General features: G+C 45.5%; 1 protein-coding gene across 4 annotated transcripts in view; it reads left to right on the top strand.

The window, feature by feature from the left end:
- The window catches only part of xpo5 (exportin 5), a 214,098-nt gene extending 191,538 nt beyond the window's left edge, over positions 1-22,560 (top strand). For all 4 annotated transcript variants that reach the window (XM_072511332.1, XM_072511324.1, XM_072511353.1 and 1 more), the window contains exons 30-32: positions 8,074-8,211; positions 11,720-11,884; positions 20,615-22,560. In XM_072511332.1, coding sequence (XP_072367433.1) covers positions 8,074-8,211; positions 11,720-11,884; positions 20,615-20,770 — 459 coding nt within the window. In that variant the 3' untranslated portion in view covers positions 20,771-22,560. The remainder of the gene's footprint in view (positions 1-8,073; positions 8,212-11,719; positions 11,885-20,614) is intronic.
- Positions 22,561-23,284: the final 724 nt, after the last annotated feature.

Below are 23,284 nucleotides of genomic sequence, written 5' to 3' on the forward strand. Positions count from 1 at the left end.
GAGTATTAAGTTGAAAGACAAAACATACAAGGAAGCAAATGTCAGAATAGCCCTGAAGACTGGAGTAAATACGAATCCACCATAGGAAGATTAAAAAGATAATAGAGAGATAGAACATATACTACAAGGAATATAAGACTGGGTTCGTTGGGACAGAGCTGTCGTTGAATGTTCCGGCAGCATTTTAGGTTGGGAGCAGGGTCAAGCGTGTTGCGAACAGGGGCAATCACGGGTTTAAGCTGGGGAGGATAGATGTGAGGTTCTGGGGGTGGGAGGAGAGGGGGATCAGGAAGATGAAGGGTCTGTTTCTGGGAGGGCGATTTGCGAGCCTGGAGGAGTTGAATGAGAAGTTTGGACTGGCGTGGGAGGAGAGTTTCTGGGACGCACAGGTGAGGGACTTTGTGAGGATAGTGACCGCCTCTGCGTTGTTGGAGGAGGTGCTGAGAGCGGTGGGGGTTGGAGAGGGCGGGTCGTCTCGGCGATTTAAGGGATGATTTTGGAGGAGGATGAGGTGTCCATGGAGGGGATAAGAACATAAGAACTAGGAGCAGGAGTAGGCCATCTGGCCCTTCGAGCCTGCTCCGCCATTCAATGAGATCATGGCTCATCTTTTGTGGACTCAGCTCCACTTTCCGGCCCGAACACCATAACCCTTAATCCCTTTATTCTTCAAATAACTATCTATCTTTATCTTAAAAACATTTAATGAAGGAGCCTCTACTGCTTCACTGGGCAAGGAATTCCATAGATTCACAACCTTTGGGTGAAGAAGTTCCTCCTAAACTCAGTGCTAAATCTACTTCCCCTTATTTTGAGGCTATGCTCCCTAGTTCTGCTTTCACCCGCCAGCGGAAACAACCTGCCCGCAACTATCCTATCTAGTCCCTTCATAATTTTATATCGTTCTGTAAGATCCCCCCCCATCCTTCTAAATTCCAATGAGTGCAGTCTACTCAACCTCTCCTCGTAATCCAACCCCTTGAGCTCAGGGATTAACCTAGTGAATCTCCTCTGCACACCCTCCAGTGCCAGTACGTCCTTTCTCAGGTAAGAAGACCAAAACTGAACACACTACTCCAGGTGTGGCCTCACTAACACCTTATACAATTGTAGCATAACCTCCCTAGTCTTAAACTGCATCCCTCGAGCATTGAAGGACAAAACTCCATTCGCCTTCTTAATCACCTGTTGCACCTGTAAACCAACTTTTTGTGACTCGTGCACGAGCACACACACGCCTCTCTGCACAACAGCATGTTTTAATATTTTATCATTTCATTAATAATCCCTTTTGCTGTTATTCCTAGCAAAATGGATAACCTCACATTTGTCAATATTGTATTCCATCTGCCAGACCCTAGCCCATTCACTTAACCTATCCAAATCCCTCTGCAGACTTCCGGTATCCTCTGCACTTTTTGCTTTACCACTCATCTTAATGTCGTCTGCAAACTTGGACACATTGCACTTGGTCCCCAACTCCAAATCATCTATGTAAATTGTGAACAATTGTGGATTCTACACTGATCCCTGAGGGACACCACTATTTACTGCTTGCTAACCAGAAAAACACCCATTAATCCCCACTATTTGCTTTCTATTAATAAACCAATCCTCTATCCATGCTACTGCTTTACCCTTAATGCCATGAATCTTTATCTTATGCAGCAACCTTTTGTGTGGCACCTTGTCAAAAGCTTTCTGGAAATCCAGATATACCACATCCATTGGCTCCCCGTTATCTACCGCGCTGGTAATGTCCTCAAAAAAGTCCACTAAATTAGTTGAGCACAACCTACCCTTTATGAACCCATGCTGCGTCTGCCCAATGGGACAATTTCCATCCAGTTGCCTCGCTATTTCTTCCTAGATGATAGATTCCAGCATCTTCCCTATTACCGAAGTTAAGCTAATTGGCCTATAATTACCCGCTTTCTGCCTACCTCCTATTTTAAACCGTGATGTCACGTTTGCTAATTTCCAATCCGCCGGGCCACCCCAGAGTCTAGTGAATTTTGGTAAATTATCACCAGTACATTTGCAATTTCCCTAGCCATCTCTTTTAGCACTCTGGGATGCATTCCATCAGGGCCAGGAGACTTGTCTACCTTTAGCCCCATTAGCTTGCCCATCACTACCTCCTTAGTAATAACAATCATCTCCAGGTCCTCACCTGTCATAGCCTCATATCCATCAGTCACTGGCATGTTATTTGTGTCTTCCAATGTGAAGACCGACCCAAAAAACCTGTTCAGTTCCTCAGCCATTTCCTCATCTCCCATTATTAAATCTCCCTTCTCTTCCTCTAAAGGACCAATATTTACCGTAGCCACTCTTTTTATTGTTTTATATATTTGTAGAAACATTTACTATCTGTTTTTATATTCTGAGCAAGTTTACTCTCATAATCTATCTTACTCTTCTTTATAGCTTTTTTAGTAGCTTTCTGTTGCCCTCTAAAGATTTCCCAGTCCTCTAGTCTCCCACTGATCTTTGCTACTTTGTATGTTTTTTCCTTCAATTTGATACTCTCCCTTATTTCCTTAGATATCCACGGTCGATTTTCCCTCTTTTTACTGTCCTTCCTTTTTGTTGGTATAAACCTTTGCTGAGCACTGTGAAAAATCACTTGGAAGGTTCTCCACTGTTCCTCAACTGTTTCACCATAATGTCTTTGCTCTCAGTCTACCTAAGCTGGCTCTTCTCTCATCCCATTGTAATCTCCTTTGTTTAAGCACAAAACCGTAGTGTTTGATTTTACCTTCTCACCCTCCATCTGTATTTTAAATTCCACCATATTGTGATCACTCCTTCCGAGAGGATTCCTAACTATGAGATCATTAATCAATCCTGTCTCATTACACAGGACTAGATCTACGACCGCTTGTTCCCTCGTAGGTTCCATTACATACTGTTCTAGGAAACTCGCGAATACATTCTATAAACTCCTCCTCAAGGCTGCCTTGACCGACCTGGTTCAACCAATCGACATGTAGATTAAAATCCCCCATGATAACTGCTGTGTCATTTCTACATGCATCAGTTATTTCTTTGTTTCTTGCCTGCCACACCATAATGTTAGTATTTGGTGGCCTATAGACTACTCCTATCAGTGACTTTTTCACCTTACTATTCCTGATTTCCACCCAAATGGATTCAACCTTATCCTCCATAGCACCGATGTCACCCCTTACTATTGCCCAGATGTCATCCTTAAATAACAGAGCTACACCACCTCCCTTACTATCCACTGTCCTTCCGAATAGTGTGATACCCTCGAATATTTAACTCCCAGTCATGACCATCCTTTTACCATGTTTCAGTAATGGCCACTAAATTATAGTCATTCACGATGATTTGCGCCATCACCTCATTTACCTTATTCCGAATACTACGAGCATTCAGGTAAAGTACACTTCTGTTGGCTTTTATACATCTGTTTTGAATCTTAACACCTTGATCAGTAACCAAGTTATTTTTCCTCTTAACTTTTCTCCTAATTTTCCTTGTCGTTGAACCCATATCTTCATGTAACCACCTGCCGAGTCGCTTTCCATTCATGTTTTTAGTTCCTGTTTTATTCCTTTTAGTATTACTGGGCCTATTCACTGAACTCCCCTCAGTCACTGTATCTTGTACTGTTGCCCTTTTTGATTTTTGACTGTGGCTTCTCTGCCTTACACTTTCCCCCTTACTGCCTTTTGTTTCTGTCCCTGTTTTATTACCTTTCCGACTTCCTGTATCGGTTCCCATCCCCCTGCCACATTAATTTAAACACTCCCCAGCCGCTGTAGCAAATAGCCCCACTAGGACATCAGTTCCAGTCCTGCCCAGGTGTAACCTGTCCAGTTTGTGCAGGTCCCACCTCCCCCAGAACCGGTCCCATTGCCCTGACACCATCCCTTCAGCCACGTAGTCATCCTATATATCCTGTCGTTTCTACTCTGACTAGCACGTGGGACCGGTAGTAATCCTGAGTTCACTACCTTCGAGGTCTGATTTCTTAACTTCCTTCCTAGCTCCCTGTATTCTGCTTTTAGGACCTCATCCATTTTTTTCTTTATGTCGTTTGTACCGATGTGTACCACGACCACAGGCTGTTCACCCTCCCCTCCAGAATGTCCTGTACCCGCTCCGAGACATCCTTGCCCCTCGCACCAGGGAGGCAACATACCATCCTGGAGTCTCGTTTGCGGCCACAGAAACGCCTGTCTATTCCCCTTACAATTGAATACCCTATAACTATTGCACAGTCACACTTATCACCCCTCCCCTCTGCAGCAGAACCAACCAGGGTGCCACGAGTTTGGCTGTTGCTGTTTTCCCCTGAGAGGCCATTCCTCTGCAGAACAGATATACCGCTTTGGATACTGTTGAGGGGAATGGCCACAGGACATTCCTTCACTACCTGCCTCGCGCTCTTGCTCTGTCTGGTGGTCACCCATTCCCTTCCTGCCTACGGAGTCTGAGCCCGCGGTGTGACCACCTCTCTATACGTGCTATCCACGATGCTCTCCGACTCGCGGATGCTCCACAGTGTGTCCAGCCGCCCACAATGACAAGTGACAATGGAGAAGGGATTGTGGAACGAGGTGCTGTGAAGGATGACTGCCTCGACTGGAAGAGTTAATTTCTAGGGGACATAGGTTTAATGTGCGATGGGCAAAGTTTAGAGATGTGTGAGGGAAGTTTTTTTACACTGGGTAGTGGGTGCCTGGAACGTGCTATCGGAGGTGGTGGTGGAAGCAGGTACAATAGTGACGTTTGAGGGGTGTTTTGACAAATGCATAAATAGGATAGAAATAGAGGGATACATATCCCGGAAGTGTAGAAGATTTTAGGTTAGACGGGCAGCATGGCCGGCGCAGGCTTGGAGGGCCAAAGGACCTGTTCCTGTGCTGTACTTTTCTTTGTTCTTTGTTGTTCTTTGAATATAAAAACTGACAATAAGAGCATCTTTAAATATATAAAAAGGAAGAGCGGGATCAAAGTGAACATTGGCCCCTCAGAAAATGAATCTGGGGAGATTGTTATGGGGAACAAGGAAATGGCAGATTGCATCAGTCTTTACAGTGGAAGATACTTCGAACATCCAATTAATCCTGAAGAATATCGGGAGGAATTAAATATCATCACTAGAGAAGTAGTATTAGACAAACTAATGGGGCCGAAGGTGAGAGGCCCGCTGACCCTGATTGCCTGCATCCCAGGATCCTAAAAGACGTAGCTACAGCGAGAGAAGATGTATTGGTTGTAATTTTCCAAAGATTCTTGGATTTTGGAGAAGTACAGGAGGATTGGAAAACTGCCATGCGGCACACCTATCAAAAAGGGAGGGAGGCAAAAAGCAGGTAACCATGCGCCAATTAGCCCAACATCTATTGTTGGAAAAATGTTGGAATCAGTTATTAAGGAAGTAATAGCAATACATTTGGAAAATCATAATCTAATTGAGCAGAGTCAACGTGGCTTCATGAAAAGGAAATAATGTCTGACTAATTTATTGGTTTTTCGAGGAAGTCTCAACCAGGGTGGTTTGAGGGGAACCAGTAGATGTGTTGTATTTAGACTTCTAGAAGGCGTTCGACAAAGTACTTCACAAAACGTTACGTCATAAGATAAGTGACCATGGTGTTGGAGGTAATATATTGGCACGGATAGAGAATTGGCTAATAGGCAGGAAACACTGAGTGGGGAGTAAGAGGTTCATTTTCAGGTTGGCGACCTGTAACCAGTGAGGTTCCAGAGGGATCAGCAACTATTTACAGTACATGTTCATGACCTGGAGGAAGGAAGCAAATGTACTGTAGCTAAATTTGCAGGCAACCCTAAAATAGGTGGAAAGGCAAGTTGTGAGCCGGCTACAGTTTGCAAAGACTTATTGATAGGTTAAGTAAGTGGGCAAAAAGTTGAAAATGGAGTATAATATGGGAAAATGTGAAGTTAATTTTGGAAGGGAGAACAAAAGAACAGCAATATTAAATGGAAAAAAACTGCAGAATGCTGCAACACGAATGCACTTGGGGTACTTGTGGACGAAATACAGGAAGCTAGCATCGGATGTAGCAGTTAATCAAAGGCTGATGGAGTGTTGGCCTTTATTTCGAGTATAAGAGTAGGGATGTTTTGCTGCAACTGGAAAAGGTACTGGTGAGACCACATCTCGTGTACTGCGAGCAGTTTTGGTCCCCTTATTTAAGGAAAGATATTATTTCATTGCAGGCAGTTTAGAGAAGGTTCACTAGGATGATCCCCAGTATCGAGGGATTGTCTTGTGAGCAAAGGTTAAACAGGTTGGGATTCTACTCATTGGAATTTAGAAGAATGAGAGGTGATTTCATTGAAACAAATAGGATTCTTAATGGGCTTGACAGGGTAAATGCTGAAAGGATGTTTACCCTCATGGGAGAGTCTAGGATGAGCGGGCATAGTCTCAGAATGAAAGGGTGCCAGCTTAAAACTGAGATGAGGAGTTTCTTTGCTCAAAGGGTTGTGAGACTTTGGAACTCCTTGCCACAGAGAGCTGTGGGGGCAGAGCCCTTGTGTATATTTATGTAAGCCATGATGTGGAGATGCTGGCGTTGGACTGGGGTGAGCACAGTACGAAGTCTTACAACACCAGGTTAAAGTCCAACAGGTTTGTTTCGATGTCACTAGCTTTCGGAGCGCTGCTCCTTCCTCAGGTGAAACAAGGAGCAGTGCTCCGAAAGCTAGTGATTCGAAACAAACCTGTTGGACTTTAACCTGATGTTGTAAGACTTCTTACTGTGCTCACCCCAGTCCAACGTCGGCATCTCCATATAGTGTATATTTAAGGCTGAGATTGACAGTTTCTTGACCAGTAACGGAATCGAGGGTTATGAGGAAAGGGCAAGAAAGTGGATGGGAGGAATGTCGGATCAGCCATGATCCTATTGAATGGCGGAGCAGGCTTGAGGGGCTTAATGGGCTACTACGGTTCTTATTTCTTATGGTCTTATGGATTGGAAAATAGTGATGCGAGTCATAGAGGGAGACGGAACAAAAACGTCAGGCCAGTTACCTTAAAACCAGTCAAAGGGAAAATGCTGGAATCTTTAAGGAGATTATAGCAGGACACTTAGAAAATATGTGTGTCATCACAGCTTTGTGAAAGGAAAATCATGTTTTATTAATTTCTTGGTGTTCTTTAAGCAAGTAACACGGAACGTGGCTAAAGGGGAACCTGTGGATGCAGTGTACTTGGATTTGCAGAAGGCAATTGAAAAGATGCCACATCAAAGATTTACAATGTAAAATAAAAGCTATTGGTGTAGCGAGTAATATATTAGCATTGCCTAGTTAATAGGAAGCAGAGAGCAGGCACAAAGGGGTATTTTTCCGGTTGGCAAAATATGATCAGTTGAGTGCTGCACGGATCAGTGATGATGCTTCAACTATACAATTTATATCAATGACATCAATGACTTGGATGAAGCGGCAGAATGTATGCAAGATACATTTTCTGATGACGCAAATATGTGTAGGAAAGTAATTTCTGAAGAGGACTTGAGGAGCCTGCAGTGATATATAGTTAGGTTAAGTGAGTGGGCAAAAAATTGGCAGATCGGGAGTGAGAATGTGGGAAAAAGTTGGGCAGACTGGATCTCTATTCATTGGAGTTCAGAAGAATGAGAGGTGATCTTATTGCAACGTACTCCTCAAGGAACCTGGCAGGGTGGATACTGTGAGGATGTTTCACCTTGAGAGAGACCAGAACTAGGAGACACATAAGGGTCTCCCATTAAAGCTGAAAAGGAGAACTTTTTTTGTGGATCGTGAGTCTTTGCAACTGTCTTTCACAGAGACTGGTGGAGGCAGGATCATTAAATATTTCTATGGTAGGGGCAGATAGAGTCTTGGCCAACAGAGGAGTCAAAGGAATTGGGGGTAGGTGGGAATGTGGAGTTGAGGCCACAAGTCCAATCAGTCATTATCTTATTGAATGATGGAGCAGGCTCCAGGGGCTAAATGGCCTACTTCTGCTCCAAATTTGTATGTTTCTTTTCTTTTTATGAACCTTGATGGTGAAATTGGATTATTCTTTGTATTCAGGTATTGTCTGCGACCCTGCATTCTGACGCAGCCAGTTGGTTCTTCATGAGTGTGCTTCGAGGGCTGCAAATGCACGGACAACATGAAGGCTGCCTTGCGGCATTGGTCCATCTTGCTTTCATGATCTATGAGGCACTGGTAAGCAGTGTTTAATGAATGGAAAGTGCATTGCAGAAATTGTTGATTCTAATCCTCTGATTGCATTTTGTTAATTATGGTGAAAAATGTAGGGTGAGTGAAATGGGAATGGTTACTGTTTTAAGCAGCAAGTACTTGTATTAGTATAGTCCCTTTAGTATATTGCAACATTCCAAGGTGCTTCACAGGAGCCTTAAAACAAAATGAATGAAATGAAAATCGCTTATTGTCACAAGTAGGCTTCAAATGAAGTGACTGTGAAAAGCCCCTAGTCGCCACATTCCGGCGCCTGTTCGGGGAGGCTGTTACGGGAATTGAACCGTGCTGCTGGCCTGCCTTGGTCTGCTTTCAAAGCCAGCGATTTAGCCCTGTGCTAAACAGCCCCATGACATGTGAGATATTAGGTCAGGTGACCAAAGGCATGGTCAGAGGTAGTTTTCATGGAGTGCCTTGAAGAAAAGAAAGTGAGGTGGAGAGAAGAAATTCCATAGCTTGGGCCTTGGCAGCTAAAGGTACAGCCACCAATGGTGAAGCAGTTAAAAATTAGGAGACGCTCAAGAGTTCAGAATTATGAGTACAGATACCATCTACAAGGCACAAATTAGGAGTGTGGTGGAATACTCTTCTTGCCTGGATGAGTTCTGGTTCAGCAAAATTTGATGCTCGACACCATCAAGGACAAAGCATCCAGCTTGTTTGGCGAGCTCCATCCACCGCCTTAAGCATTCATTCCCTCCATCCTCGGTGGTCAGTGTCAGCAGTGTGTACCATCTACAAGATGCACTGCAACAATTTGCCATGGCTTCCTTGACAGATCCTACCAAATGTTGCAACCTCTGCCACCTGGAAGAACAAGTAGAGCTGGTGCAAAAGGCATCCCTGCAAGTTTTCTTCTCTGCCACATGACACCCTGACTTGGAAATATATTGCTGTACTTTCACTGTCACTGGGTTAATCCTGAAATTTGCTCCCAAAGAGCATGTAAGCATTCCTGCACCGCAAACTGCAGCAGTTCAAGAAGGTGGCTCACCACCTGTTCAAGGGCAATTGGGGATAGGCAAGAAATGCTATCCTTGCCAGTGATACTCCGATCCCATGAACGAGTTTAAAATAATCTGAACTTCTCATTGGTTTATGCAATTCTGTAAATTTTCAGAGCCGAGAGTCTTTAAATCTTTAAAAGTAAAGTTTTGAAAAAAATGTTTTTTAAGGGTGTGAGGTCCCTTTTGCTTGTCTGCTCTCCCCTGTAAATAAAAGGTTTCTGTTTGCTGCTATTGGTCTTTTCCTCCTCTGACCACACATGGGATCTATCCCTGACGTAATGGATGTGATCTACCGGCCATGTCGCGCCCAACTGGGAGCACACGGTAGATGCCAGGTGAAGCATCCCATGGGCTTCCCTTCAGCCACTATGCCTCGCGAGATCTACCCAAGTCCTGCCTACAATGGGCGGGACCAAGCTGCACTCACTTTAGTAGGCCATAAACCTACTATGGCGTACTAATCCAGGATCTATTGCCCTCCCAACATCTAACAGCCTCCCAGGGAGGTCCCAGTCTGGTGCCATTCAGTACTGGTCTACAGCAATGTGGACCAGGCGGAATGGCAACCGGTGGGTCCCCAAGGCCATCGAAGGCCCCTGGGTGGTCTGGGATAGGGCAGGGTGGCCCCCGGTCTTCCCCCGGAACATGAGCACCATGGCTCTGCCAAATTGACACCTCGGCGCTGGCAGGAGCATTGCCAAGGTGGGACTGCCACGGGTCTGGTCCTGAGGAGGGCCATGCCCATGAAAGGAGGGTGCGGCAGGTAAGAAGGGGCCTCTGGGACCTTTTGGGGGGGATTGGGGGGGGGTGGAGTACAAGGCAGGTAAGAAGGGGCTCTGGGAGGCTGGGGGTGGGTGACGTGGTGGGGTCCTGGAAGGAGGGGGCCTGAAGAGGGGTGCCCCAGGGATCCTATAGGAGGTGTCCTCATTTGGGGGGTATGGGGTTCGGCCATGGGTATGGGGGACCCACAAGCTCACTTGGAGATTGGGGCACCCTTTGAAAATGGCAGTCTGATCTCTGAGTTCAGCTCCCCAGTGATGGAAAAAAGTGTGCGCTAAACTGGTGAGAAACTCCCCAGGCCCAAAAACGTGACTTAAGTGTCATTGGATATCAGTGGGGAACTCCCAGCAAAACCCACAGCAAATGACACTTAAACATTACGTTAGATCGCGCTTAATATTTTCTCTTACTCAGTAAGACACTAAAGTGCTTGCCTGGATAGGCACCTATGCCTTGGTGCTGGGCTTTTAAAGCCATGACCATCTGAGTCGGGTGAGAGTGCCACCACAGAATAGAGGCTGGCACTTGTAACTTGGATCAGGTGGATTTTTATCTTCCAATCTTGTGTCCCCCTCCCCTCCAGCAGCTTATTGGTACTTCTCTCACTGGACCATGCTTGTAGCCACATTTTCGCCGAAGACTCAACCTTCAGCCTCCTTTCGTCCAGAGCCCATCATTAGTCATTCTCGCGTTCACCATTCTGTTCTGTCTTTGTGCATGCATATCTTTTCCTATTTTTACATCCTGGGGGTGCTTGATTACACGGTCTTTAACACGAAGGTCCATTAGCTCAGTTGGCTAAGAGTGGTAGAATAACACAAACAACACTGGTTTAATCTCCAGTGGCCTCTAGCGGCTTACCTCCCCACCTTGTCCCCTGGTGATCGAGCTGCTGAGACCCTCGGGACACGTCAGCTCGGAATCGCCGGTTGGTGCTGCGTGTGTCTGACGGGGGCTATGCAACTTCCTTCCCGAAAGGGAATCGAGTACCGGGTAAAACTAGAAATACGGTGCAACCAACTCACAATGTCCGAGTGTCATCTACTGCGGCTTGCCAGAGGTTTTGGATCCTCTTCGTCTGTAGAATTATACAAAAATAATTCAGAGTGGGGGCAGGTACCTGCATGCACCCATCCTCCATTCTAATCAAATTCCTTAGCATAGGTTTAGCTGTAAATTGTGTGACTGTCAAAATCACTTGCAACATTGAACATATTTGAAAAACCAGGAGTCTACCTTTACTACCAAAGCAAAGCAGAATTGAGTTGTTGCAGTGTATAGTCAAAGTAACTTGCTTTTCTAAGTCAGAATTTCAAGTATGTTTATTTTCCCATTAGTGGTATTTTGAACACAAGCTGTTTCAGCAGATTTAAATCATCGTGTTCATCTTGCATGGTGGCTATGAGCAGCCCATGTGCTCCTTCAGAAGGACCATCGGGACCGAACCCAGCTGTGACGAGCAGTAAGAATTGTAGACTCGGGAATGTTTACATCGGTGCCTGTCCTTTTATGGGCATAATGCTAAATGGTGCACAGTGCATCTAAATTGAGCAAGTAAAATAATAACTGGAGCGGAGAGACTGATAGTATTGTGAACATTTTGGGCATCCTCATGATGTACTGAATTGATTTCTTTATCTGTGCGTGCTAGAGATGCTCATTTTCGTTTTGAATGACACTTGTAGAGACCACGATATCCTGATTTGAAAACGGTGATGCAACAGGTTCCTCAAATCTCTGGAGATGCTTTGGATCAATTTGATACAAAACTTCTGAATCCATCATCTCATAAAATGGGTGACAAAAGGAGAAAGGACCTCTTCAAGAAACTCTTGTCTGGTTGCATTGGGGTAAGTTGAGTACATGGTGTTTTCAAAAAGTTGTCTTCCACAATGATGTATTTTAAGAAGTAAAAATAATTAACTCTCTAATACATGCCGCAGATTTACTCGTCTCTCCCAATGCCTTGCTGAAGTAAATTGTTGTTCAACTTTGCACCATTTCTTTTTTTTTAATAAATGTTTTATTAAAGTTTTTCCAATCAGCGTTTTGGGCGGCTAATGTGGCTATGATTAGGAAATGGGTAATGGAGGAGGGGGTGGCGTCATGCAAAGGCACCAGTCTAGGGGCACGACTTCTGCGTCCCCTCCTTCCGAGGGCATCATAATAATATTCAGGAGCCTCCTCATATTTATGTTCAATTGCCTACCCTTGACGAAACCCGTTTGGTCCTCCTCAATCACTCCCAGGATGCAGTCCTCTATTCCGGTAGCCAAAATTTTTGCCAGCAGTTTGGCATCCACATTCAGGAGCGATATCGGCCTGGAGGACCCACATTGAAGCGGATCCTTCTCCCTCTTCAAAATGAGCAAGACCAATGCCTGCGACACTGTCGGGGGGAGGGTCCCTCTCTCCTTTGCCTCGTTAAAGGTTCTTAGCAGGAGTGGGCTCAGTAGCTCCGAGAATTTCTTATAAAATTCTACAGGGAAGCCATCCGGACCCGGGGCCTTGCCCGACTGCATACTTGCTAGGCCCTTAACTATCTCCTCCAACTGAATCGGGGCCCCCGGTCCCTCCACCAGATCTTCGTCCACCCTGGGGAACCTCAATTGATCCATAAATTGCTTCATCCCCTCCCCTCGGAGGTTCTGACTCGTACAGCTTGCAATAAAACTCCTTGAAGACTTCATTGATCTTCTCTGGGCCCAACACCGTATTACCTTGATTATCCCGCACTCCCCCAATCTACCTGGCCGCCTCTCTCCTGCGAAGTTGGTGCGCCAGCATCCTACTTGCGTTCTCCCCATACCCGTAGACTGCCCCTTTCACCTTCCCAGTGGTCAGCAAATCGAACTCCGCCGCAATCTCTGGCGCTCCTTTAGCAGCCCCCCCTCGGGGCTCTCTGCGTACTTCCTGTCCACTCTAAGTATCTCTCCCACCAGCCTCTCCGCCCTCTCCCTTTTTAGGGACCTAATAGAAATTAACTCCCCTCTGATAACCGCCTTCATAGCCTCCCAAACCATTGTTGCTGTTACCTCCCCTGTGTCATTTGTTATCACATAGTTTTGAATGCTCCTCCTCATCCGCTCACACACCTCTTCATCCGCCAGCAGCCCCACATCCAGTCTCCAGAGAGGGCGCTGCCCTCGCTCTGCTCCCAGGCGCAAGTCCACCCAGTGCGGGGCATGGTCCGAAACCGTAATGGCCGAATACTCTACCCCCTCCACCTTCGGGATTAACGCCCTGCTCAACACAAAAAAGTCAATCCGCGAGTAGACTTTGTGGACATGGGAGAAAACAGAGAACTCCTTCGCCCTTGGCCGCGCGAATCTCCACGGGTTCACGCCCCCCCCCCCCCCAGTCTGATCCATGAACCCCCACAGGGCCCTGGCCGCCACCGGTCTCTTGCCCGACCTGGACTTAGAACCGGTCCAGTGCCGGATCCAGGACAGTGTTAAAGTCGTCGTCCCCCCCCCCCCATGATCCAAGTTACTTGACTCCAAGTCTGGGATTTTACCTAACATGCGCCTCATGAATTCCGCACCATCTCAGTTCGGGGCATAAACGTTCACTAACTCCACCCGGGCCCCCTGCAGCTTGCCATTCACCATTATGTACTTGTCCGCCATAATACTCCCTGCCTCGAATGCCACCCGCTTACTAACCAGAATTGCTACCCCTCTGGTCTTTGAGTCTAGCCCCGAATGGAACACCTGGCCCACCCATCTCCTCCTTAACCTTGTTTGGTCAGCGAGTTTTAAGTGCGTCTCCTGTAGCATGGCCACGTCCACCTTCAACCCCGTTAAATGCGAGAACACACTGGCCCTCTTGACCGGCCCGTTCAGACCCCTCACATTCCACGTGATCAGCCTGGACGGGAGATTGACGACCCCCCCCACTCGCTTTTTCGGCCAGCCACGTGCCCGTGCCCCCCGCTCGCTCCAGCCCTCCCGCCGGAGGCCCCCCAACCCGACTCTCCATCCGGCCCCAACAGTTGGCTCCCCTTCAGTCAGCAAAGCAGCACCCCCCCCCTTGCCAAGCACCCGCTTAGCACTGATTTCTCCCCATTACGCTTCCGTAAGTCAGTTGACCCATGCTGACCCCGGCAGCTCCCGCCTCTAGCTCCAAACTTCGGGCCCCCCCCCTCCCCACAGGGTAAGAGGGCAAGAGCCACCCAGACACGGTTACACATCCCCGCCGGAGCATTTCACCCACGTGCAGCTGCCCTTAGTTCGAGTCCAGCTTTGTGTGCTTAATAAATGTGTGCACTTCGTCCGGCGTATCAAAGTAATGGTGCCTGTCCTGGCACGTTACCCAAAGCCTCGCCGGATGCAGGAGCCCGAACCTCACCCCTTTGCTGTGGAGGACCGCCTTAGCCCGGTTGAATCCCGCAAGCCTCCTAGCCAGTTCAGCTCCCAAGTCCTGGTATATGCGAATCTCGCCGTTCTCCCACTCCCTCCTTCTTTGCCCAACGCAAGACACGCTCCCTGTCTGTGAAGCGGTGGAACCTTATCACCATCGCACTCGGTGGTTCGTTCACCCTAGGCTCCTCGCGAGGACTCTATGCGCCCCGCTCCAGTTCCAAGGACTGCGGGAAGGCCCCCCCGCCCCTCCGCGTCCCCAGCATTGTAGTCACATACGTGCTCGCTTCCGCCCCCTCCGCACCTTCAGGGAAGCCCAGAATCTGCAGGTTGTGACTCCTAGACGTATATTCGAGGTCATCCAGTCTCCCCTGCCATCTCTTGTGTAGGGCCTCGTGCGCCTCTACTCTGACCTCCAGGCCCAGGATCTCATCCTCATTGTCAGATACCTTCCTCTCCACCTCTTTAATCGCCTTCTCCTGCACCCTTTGAGTCTCCACCATCTTTTCCATGGAGGCCTTCATAGGGGCCAGCATCTCCGTCTTCAGCTCTGCGAAGCAGCTTCTCAAAGTCTTGCTGCTCTCTCGACCACTGGGGCCCATGCTGCTTGGTCCGCACCGGCCGCCATTTTGTCCTCCCGGACCCCGCTCCGCTCGCTTCCCCGCAATCACTCTTTTAACGGCCCCGCTCCTGGTTCCCTCCATACAGCAGTGGGGTGGATCCTCTCCAGCGTCATTTACCACGCCGGGAATCACCGCCAAAGTGCTGTTGCCGTTCCGTTTAAAGGCCCGAAAATCCGATCCCGGCGGGAGCTGCCGTGTGCGCGACCTATTCGGACATGGCCGCTACCGGAAGTCAAGCAATGCCTCTATTTTAAATAGTCTCACTGTTATTTTTAAATCCCTCCATGGTCTTGTCTCCCTGTCTCTGTAACCTCCTCCAATCCCCAAACTCTTGGATATGTGCTCCTCTAATTGTAACTACCCAATTTTAATTGCTCCACCATTGGTTGCCTTGTTTTCAGCTATCAATGCATCAATTAAGTTCTTAAATTTCCACCCGAAACTCTCTACTACCCCCCTGCACCCACCTCCGCAGCGCGGAAAATCGGCGGTCGGGGTATGCGCCGACTCTCCGGCCCGGGCATGAATGTGTTCTGCACTGGCGTGGGCATGCAAATTGTACAGCAAAGACCATTGACATATCATTAATGTGCCCAACACTGCATTTTCCGGGCCTTCTGCGATGCTCCACCTCCAGCAGGAGGATTTACCAAAGGCGAGGTTCATTTGTGGTATTTCAAATCCGGAAACAGGCGCCATGGCTGCTGGGGGGGGGTTACAAACAGTGTACAACATCGCTATCATGTGCTGATATTTGTGCCGTTGCCTGGAGGTGTCTGCCAGAGCAACAGGAGTTTTTTGGGGGGGGGGGGGGGGGGGGGTCGGGGTAGCAGGCATGGATTGCCACAGCCTGCAAAGCAGCCATGCTGCTGCGCACACTGCTCATTGCCCACTGGGAACTTAGCGCCACGGGTTGTATGAGTGGTTCTCCCCTCACTACCCTCTGGCCCAGTCGATCCATCAACGGGATGGGCATGCTCCAGCGCAACCAGTGCCGCCATCTTGTAAACTCACTCCCAGTGAGCCAGAGAGAAGACAGCCAGAGTGAGACAGAACCAAGAGTGAGTTTGGGAATTTGAATCTAGGTGGGAATTCGAAGCTTGGCGGGGGGGCGGGGGGGAGTGTGCTTTTTATCCCTGGTAAGTAGTGTTTCTGTTTTCTTTTTCTTTTCACTGGTATATTTATTTATTTTTTTCTTCGTTATTTATTTATTTATTTTGGGGGGGGAAATTGTAATTGTTGAAGTTAACCGAAGGTTTAAGACATGGCAGGATATCTCAGACCCGTGTCATGCTCCTCGTGTGCGATGTGGGAGCTCAGGGACACGTCCACTGTCCTTGGCTCCTTCACGTGCAAGAAGTGTGTCCAGTTGCAGCTCCTGTTAGACCGCTTGACGGCTCTGGAGCTGCGGATGGACTCACTTTGGAGCGTCCGCGATGCTGAGGACGTCGTGGAGAGCACGTTTAGCGAGCTGGTCACACCGCAGGTGAAAGGTACTGAGGGAGATAGTAAATGGATGACGAAAAGACAGAGCAAGAGTAGGAAGGCAGTGCAGGTGTCCTCTGCGGTCATCTCCCTGCAAAACAGATATACCGCTTTGGATACTGTTGAGGGAGATGGCTCATCAGGGGAAGGCAGCAGCAGCCAGGTTCATGTCTCGGAGTGGCTGCAGGACATTCTGGGGGTCGGGGGGGAGGAGGGTGAACAGCCAGCTGTCGTGGTGCACATAGGCACCAACGATACAGGTAAAAAACGGGACGAGGTCCTACAAGCTGAATTAGGGAGTTAGGAGTTGAACTAAAAAGTAGGACCTCAAAGGTAGTAATCTCAGGATTGCTACCAGTGCCACGAGCTAGTCAGAGTAGGAATGTCAGGATAGAGAGGATGAATGCGTGTCTCAAGAGATGGTGCAAGAGGGAGGGATTCAAATTCCTGGGACATTGGAACTAGTTCTGGGGAGGTGGGACCAGTACAAACCGGACGGTCTGCACCTGGGCAGGACTGGAACCGATGTCCTAGGGGGGTTATTTGCTAGAGCTGTTGGGGAGAGTTTAAACTAATGTGGCAGGGGGGTGGGAACCGATGCAGGAAGTTGGAAGGTAGTAAAACAGGGACAGAAACAATAGTCAGTAAGGGGGAAAGTGTAAGGCAGAGAAGCCATAGTCAAAAATCAAAAAGGGCGACAGTACAAGGTACAGTGACTGAGGGGCGCTCAGTGAATAGGACCAGGAATACTAAAAGGAATAAAACGGGAAGTGAAAACATTAATGGTAAGCGACGCGGCAGGTTGTTACATGAAGATATGGGTTCAACGACAAGGAAAATTAGGAGAAAGGTTAAGAGGAAATATAACTTGGAGTTTACTGATCGAGCTGTTAAGATTCAGAACAGAGGTAAAAAAGCCAACATAAGTGTACTTTACCTGATTGCACGTAGTATTCGGAATAAGGTAAATGAGTTGATGGCGCAAATCATCGTGAATGACTATGATTTAATGGCCATTACTGAAACATGGTTAAAGGATGGTCACGACTGGGAGTTAAATATCCGAGGGTATCAAACTATTCGGAAGGACAGAGTGGATGGTAAGGGAGGTGGTGTAGCTCTGTTATTTAAGGATGACATCCGGGCAACAGTAAGGGATGACATCGGTGCTATGGAAGATAAGGTTGAATCCATTTGGGTGGAAGTCAGGAATTGTAAGGCGAAAAAGTCACTGATAGGAGTAGTCTATAGGCCACCAAATAGTAACATTATGGTGGGGCAGGCAATAAACAAAGAAATAACGGATGCATGTAGAAATGGTACAGCAGTTATCATGGGGGATTTTAATGTACATGTCGATTGGTTTAACCAGGTCGGTCAAGGCAGTCTTGAGGAGGAGTTTATAGAATGTATCCACGATAGTTTCCTAGAACAGTATGTAATGGAACCTACGAGGGAACAAGCGGTCCTAGATCTGGTCCTGTGTAATGAGGCAGGATTGATTCAGGATCTCATAGTTAGGGATCCTCTCGGAAGGAGCGATCACAATATGGTGGAATTTAAAATACAGATGGAGGGTGAGAAGGTAAAATCAAGCACTAGTGTTTTGTGCTTAAACAAAGGAGATTACAATGGGATGAGAGAAGAACTAGCAAAGGTAGACTGGGAGCAAAGACTTTATGGTGAAACAGTTGAGGAACAGTGGAGAACCTTCCAAGTGATTTTTCACAGTGCTCAGCAAAGGTTTATACCAACAAAAAGGAAGATGGTAAAAAGAGGGAAAATCGACCGTGGATATCTAAGGAAATAAGGGAGAGTATCAAATTGAAGGAAAAAACATACAAAGTAGCAAAGATCAGTGGGAGACTAGAGGACTGGGAAATCTTTAGAGGGCAACAGAAAGCTACTAAAAAAGCTATAAGGAAGAGTAAGATAGATTAATAATGGGAGATGAGGAAATGGCTGAGGAACTGAACAGGTTTTTTGGGTCGGTCTTCACATTGGAAGACACAAATAACATGCCAGTGACTGATGGATATGAGGCTATGACAGGTGAGGACCTGGAGATGATTGTTATTCCTCAGGAGGTAGTGATGGGCAAGCTAATGGGGCTAAAGGTAGACAAGTCTCCTGGACCTGATGGAATGCATCCCAGAGTGCTAAAAGAGATGGCTAGGGAAATTGCAAATGCACTAGTGATAATTTACCAACATTCACTAGACTCTGGGGTGGGCCCGGCGGATTGGAAATTAGCAAACGTGACACCACTGTTTAAAAAAGGAGGTAGGCAGAAAGCGGGTAATTATAGGCCAGTGAGCTTAACTTCGGTCGTAGGGAAGATGCATGAATCTATCATCAAGGAAGAAATAGCGAGGCATCTGGATGGAAATTGTCCAATTGGGCAGACACAGCATGGGTTCATAAAGGGCAGGTCGTGCCTAACTAATTTAGTGGAATTTTTTGAGGACATTAACAGTGCGGTAGATAACGGGGAGCCAATGGATGTGGTATATCTGGATTTCCAGAAAGCCTTTGACAAGGTGCCACACAAAAGGTTGCTGCATAAGATAAAAGTGCATGGCATGAAGGGGAAAGTAGTAGCATGGATAGAGGATTGGTTAATTAATAGAAAGCAAAGAGTGGGGATTAATGGGTGTTTCTCTGGTTGGCAATCAGTAGCTAGTGGTGTCCCTCAGGGATCAGCGTTGGGCCCACAACTGTTCACAATTTACATAGATGATTTGGAGTTGGGGACCAAGGGCACTGTGTCCAAGTTTGCAGACGACACTAAGATGAGTGGTAAAGCAAAAAGTGCAGAGGATACTGGAAGTCTGCAGAGGATTTGGATAGGCTAAGTGAATGGGCTAGGGTCTGGCAGATGGAATACAATGTTGACAAATGTGAGGTTTTCCATTTTGGTAGGAATAACAGCAAAAGGGATTATTATTGAAATGATAAAATATTAAAACATGCTGTTGTGCAGAGAGACCTGTGTGTGCTAGTGCACGAGTCACAAAAAGTTGGTTTACAGGTGCAACAGGTGATTAAGAAGGCGAATGGAGTTTTGTCCTTCAATGCTCGAGGGATGCAGTTTAAGACTAGGGAGGTTATGCTACAATTGTATAAGGTGTTAGTGAGGCCACACCTGGAGTAGTGTGTTCAGTTTTGGTCGTCTTACCTGAGAAAGGACGTACTGGCACTGGAGGGTGTGCAGAGGAGATTCACTAGGTTAATCCCTGAGCTCAAGGGGTTGGATTACGAGGAGAGGTTGAGTAGACTGCACTCATTGGAATTTAGAAGGATGGGGGGGGATCTTACAGAACGATATAAAATTATGAAGGGACTAGATAGGATAGTTGCGGGCAGGTTGTTTCCGCTGGCGGGTGAAAGCAGAACTAGGGAGCATAGCCTCAAAATAAGGGGAAGTAGATTTAGCACTGAGTTTAGGAGGAACTTCTTCACCCAAAGGTTGTGAATCTATGGAATTCCTTGCCCAGTGAAGCAGTAGAGGCTCCTTCATTAAATGTTTTTAAGATAAAGATAGATAGTTATTTGAAGAATAAAGGGATTAAGGGTTATGGTGTTCGGGCCGGAAAGTGGAGCTGAGTCCACAAAAGATTAGCCATGATCTCATTGAATGGCGGAGCAGGCTCGAAGGGCCAGATGGCCTACTCCTGCTCCAAGTTCTTATGTTCTTATATCTTGGCTGGGATGATGGTCGGCAAGCATTGGAATTGCACGATTTCCACATGGTGCTGGTGCTAGCCCATTAACAGGATCTGAATTGCTCCGGGACTGGCACCGCTTTCGTCTATGTAGAACACTCGCAGTTCAGTCCTGGCGTCAGCACTTTGTCTCCCAAATAGAGAATTCACTCCATGGTTTTTAATGTATAGTTTTGACTAAAACCTGTTTTCATGGTTTGGGGTAATTATGTTTTTTTTTAGTTCCTTTTTGAGGGTATGTTAATTTATCACCTCTATACCTAATTGCAGTTATATTCTGCATCCCGCACTTTGCATATTGCTTTCAATAGATTTTACAAAATTAATCTTCAACCATTTCTTTAAATATTCTTTATTCAAATAATATTTTTTCCTGTCTTATTCAGAAGCCACTTGGGCAGAAGTTCAAAAAAGAGGTGCATATCAAAAACTTGCCCTCCCTTTTTAAGAAACCGAAGCCACAGCCCACCACACCAATAGAAGAAACAACTGAAGACAATATCCTAACTCCTCTCTTTGACCCTCGAGCTCAGGACATGTGAAGAGTGGCAGGCTCTGTTTAAATTCCACTCATGCTTAATGGAATAAAATGGACCTTTTATGTTGATTTTAACTTGTATTGTGTCTTTAGTTGTACGGTGTTCATCAACATTAGCATAGTGGAAATTAGCATCAAATAGCTACTTTAAAATGACTGCTCATCTAAAGAAAATACTTTCATGAGGCCAGGATAGAAACTATAACAATTTGGTAGCTAGATATTTTGTCTAAATATCTAGTTGACTGCTGATGTACCCCCACAAAATTATTTCAGCCACAAATTCTTTTAGCCAACCTGCATAACTTTGTAATGCATTCTGTGGTGGCAAGAAGTGTAAACCTATTGGGGTAGATTGTTACGAAATGCCTTAACCTGTTCAGAAATTGAATTCATAAATTGAGTTTGCAGCAATCTGTTTTTCGAAGTGTTGTATACTGACAGTTTGTGTCTGTGCTCTCCGTATGAAAAAAAAAATCAGAAGAATCATTTTTGAGGTTTTGTTAAAATATTTTGTATGCCATTGTTTAATATTCAATTTGATTGTCTAGTTTTGTGTATGAATGTTTATCTTCTGATGCACGTCAAGACTACCAGACCTTCATAACTGCAGAAGTTTTGATTTTTTTTAAAAATCTACATCAGTCTTCTAAGTCTAGACAATTAGTTTCAGAAGCAGAAAATAATGGGAGCTAGTAACTTCATTTTTAAATTTGTTACCAAGCTTTTCTGCATTTAGCATTAGCACCTCACTTTCCATTTTCTGTGTTTTAAATGTAGATTTTGAAAATGAACTGGAATTAACATTAAAGTGATGGTTGTTTTTGTTCCAAGAATTCTTGTGGAAGAGTCTTTTCTAGTAGTTTTAAAGTGGACTAAATATCTAAGTGGACTAAATATCTACAATTAAGTCTGTTTCTTCCATTTTTATTTTCTCTGCTGCTTATACGGAGTCTTTTCCCATTTATTTTTAACAGCTCAGTTGTCTTTGTATCTTTTGTAGCTAAGTAATGGGTGAATGACATGATTAGGATATTTGAGTTGTGTGAAATTCACGGTAACGTACGTTCGTTTCAAAAATACAAAGTCTGGCCCCAGTTTGTAATTCATATAAAAGTATCTGAAAAATATTCGGTTAGTCAATTTGGCATTCTCTCAGCTTTATATAATGCGTGACTGTGAAAAACCTATTGCTCTTGATGAAAGTAGAGATTATATTGCTCAGTGTAGACTTTACGGTGTACCAGTATAGAAATTCTTGTCTGATATAAAACAAATTACTGTTAACCCCAATAAGACTCTGTTAAAACCATTTTTATAAATGTACCAGCATTTAGCACCTTTTTGAGTACAAAGCTGGTTACCTAAAATTTAAACAGAACTGCCAACTCTTTGGTGACAGTGCAGTCGATACACAGGAATAATTTTTAAAAGTAGTAAGACTATAGAATGGCATGTTGAATTGATCACTTTTCATTTATACTTCACTGGTAGTTGTGTTGCATGTTTCCTTAATCGTATTTACTTTTTGATCTAGTAAAACTGAAAGTTGGATGGCAGAATTATGCTCATTAGACCATAGAATTGAGCATTATGAAAGGAATTCATTTCTAATTTTTTAAAATATAAAGGCCATCTTTCGTCAAAGATTTTGTTCTGAAACTGAATACAGGAATGATATTAATTAGAAGAAAATACTGTCATTTGCTTTGATTTTTATTTCGCCAATAAAGGCAGAATTCTACACAATGTATTGTTACTGGCCTCCGTATCAATAAAGAACTTGGCTGTTAACTTGTATTGTTAATGACTTGCAGTCCATTTGATGCACAGAAAAGAAAATAAGGCTTGCATTTGTCATGACTTGTGTTCCCATCCCCAGCCCACAAGCATTCTTTATAAAAAAGTAATTTAGAATTACAGGATTTTACAGGAAGCTCGGCTCATTTGATGCATTGCCTGTTCGATTCTTTTTCACAACTACCTGTTTTGCTTTTAAAAAAAAAAATCTATCAAATTGCTTGATTCTCATTTTGAAACTGGACAAATTATATTGCCAAAAGCAGCGTAGGATAAATTTGCAGAACATTTTGGTGACAGTTTCCTGGACCAACATGTTGTGAACCAACTAGGTTATAAAGCTGTTCTACGTTTACACGTGTGTAATGAGACAGGGTCATTTTGCATTCTTTGTAAAACACCCTCTGGAGGAATGGGGGGAGTTTTGTGCCTATCCTGATGAGTGCAAGACAAAAAGCTTTGATTGTATGTCTCTTTTTCAGCAATACATAAACTCTGTATTACAAAGTGACTAATTCCATTTTAATTTTGTGAGAATTACATGCAAGTCCAAAGGTATAATAATATACTGGGAAGCATTCAAAGAAATTATGCAAAATGTTCAACAAAAATGTTTCCACTAAAATAAATCCAAGAAAGTTCCATGTGTAGCTTACAAGGTGTTGTGGGCCAGGGTTTAGAGAACCCCAAAGTATATCATGTAGTTCACCTGACCCAC

This window comes from Scyliorhinus torazame, chromosome 1, assembly GCF_047496885.1.
Source record: "Scyliorhinus torazame isolate Kashiwa2021f chromosome 1, sScyTor2.1, whole genome shotgun sequence".
NCBI classification, from domain to species: Eukaryota; Metazoa; Chordata; class Chondrichthyes; order Carcharhiniformes; family Scyliorhinidae; genus Scyliorhinus; species Scyliorhinus torazame.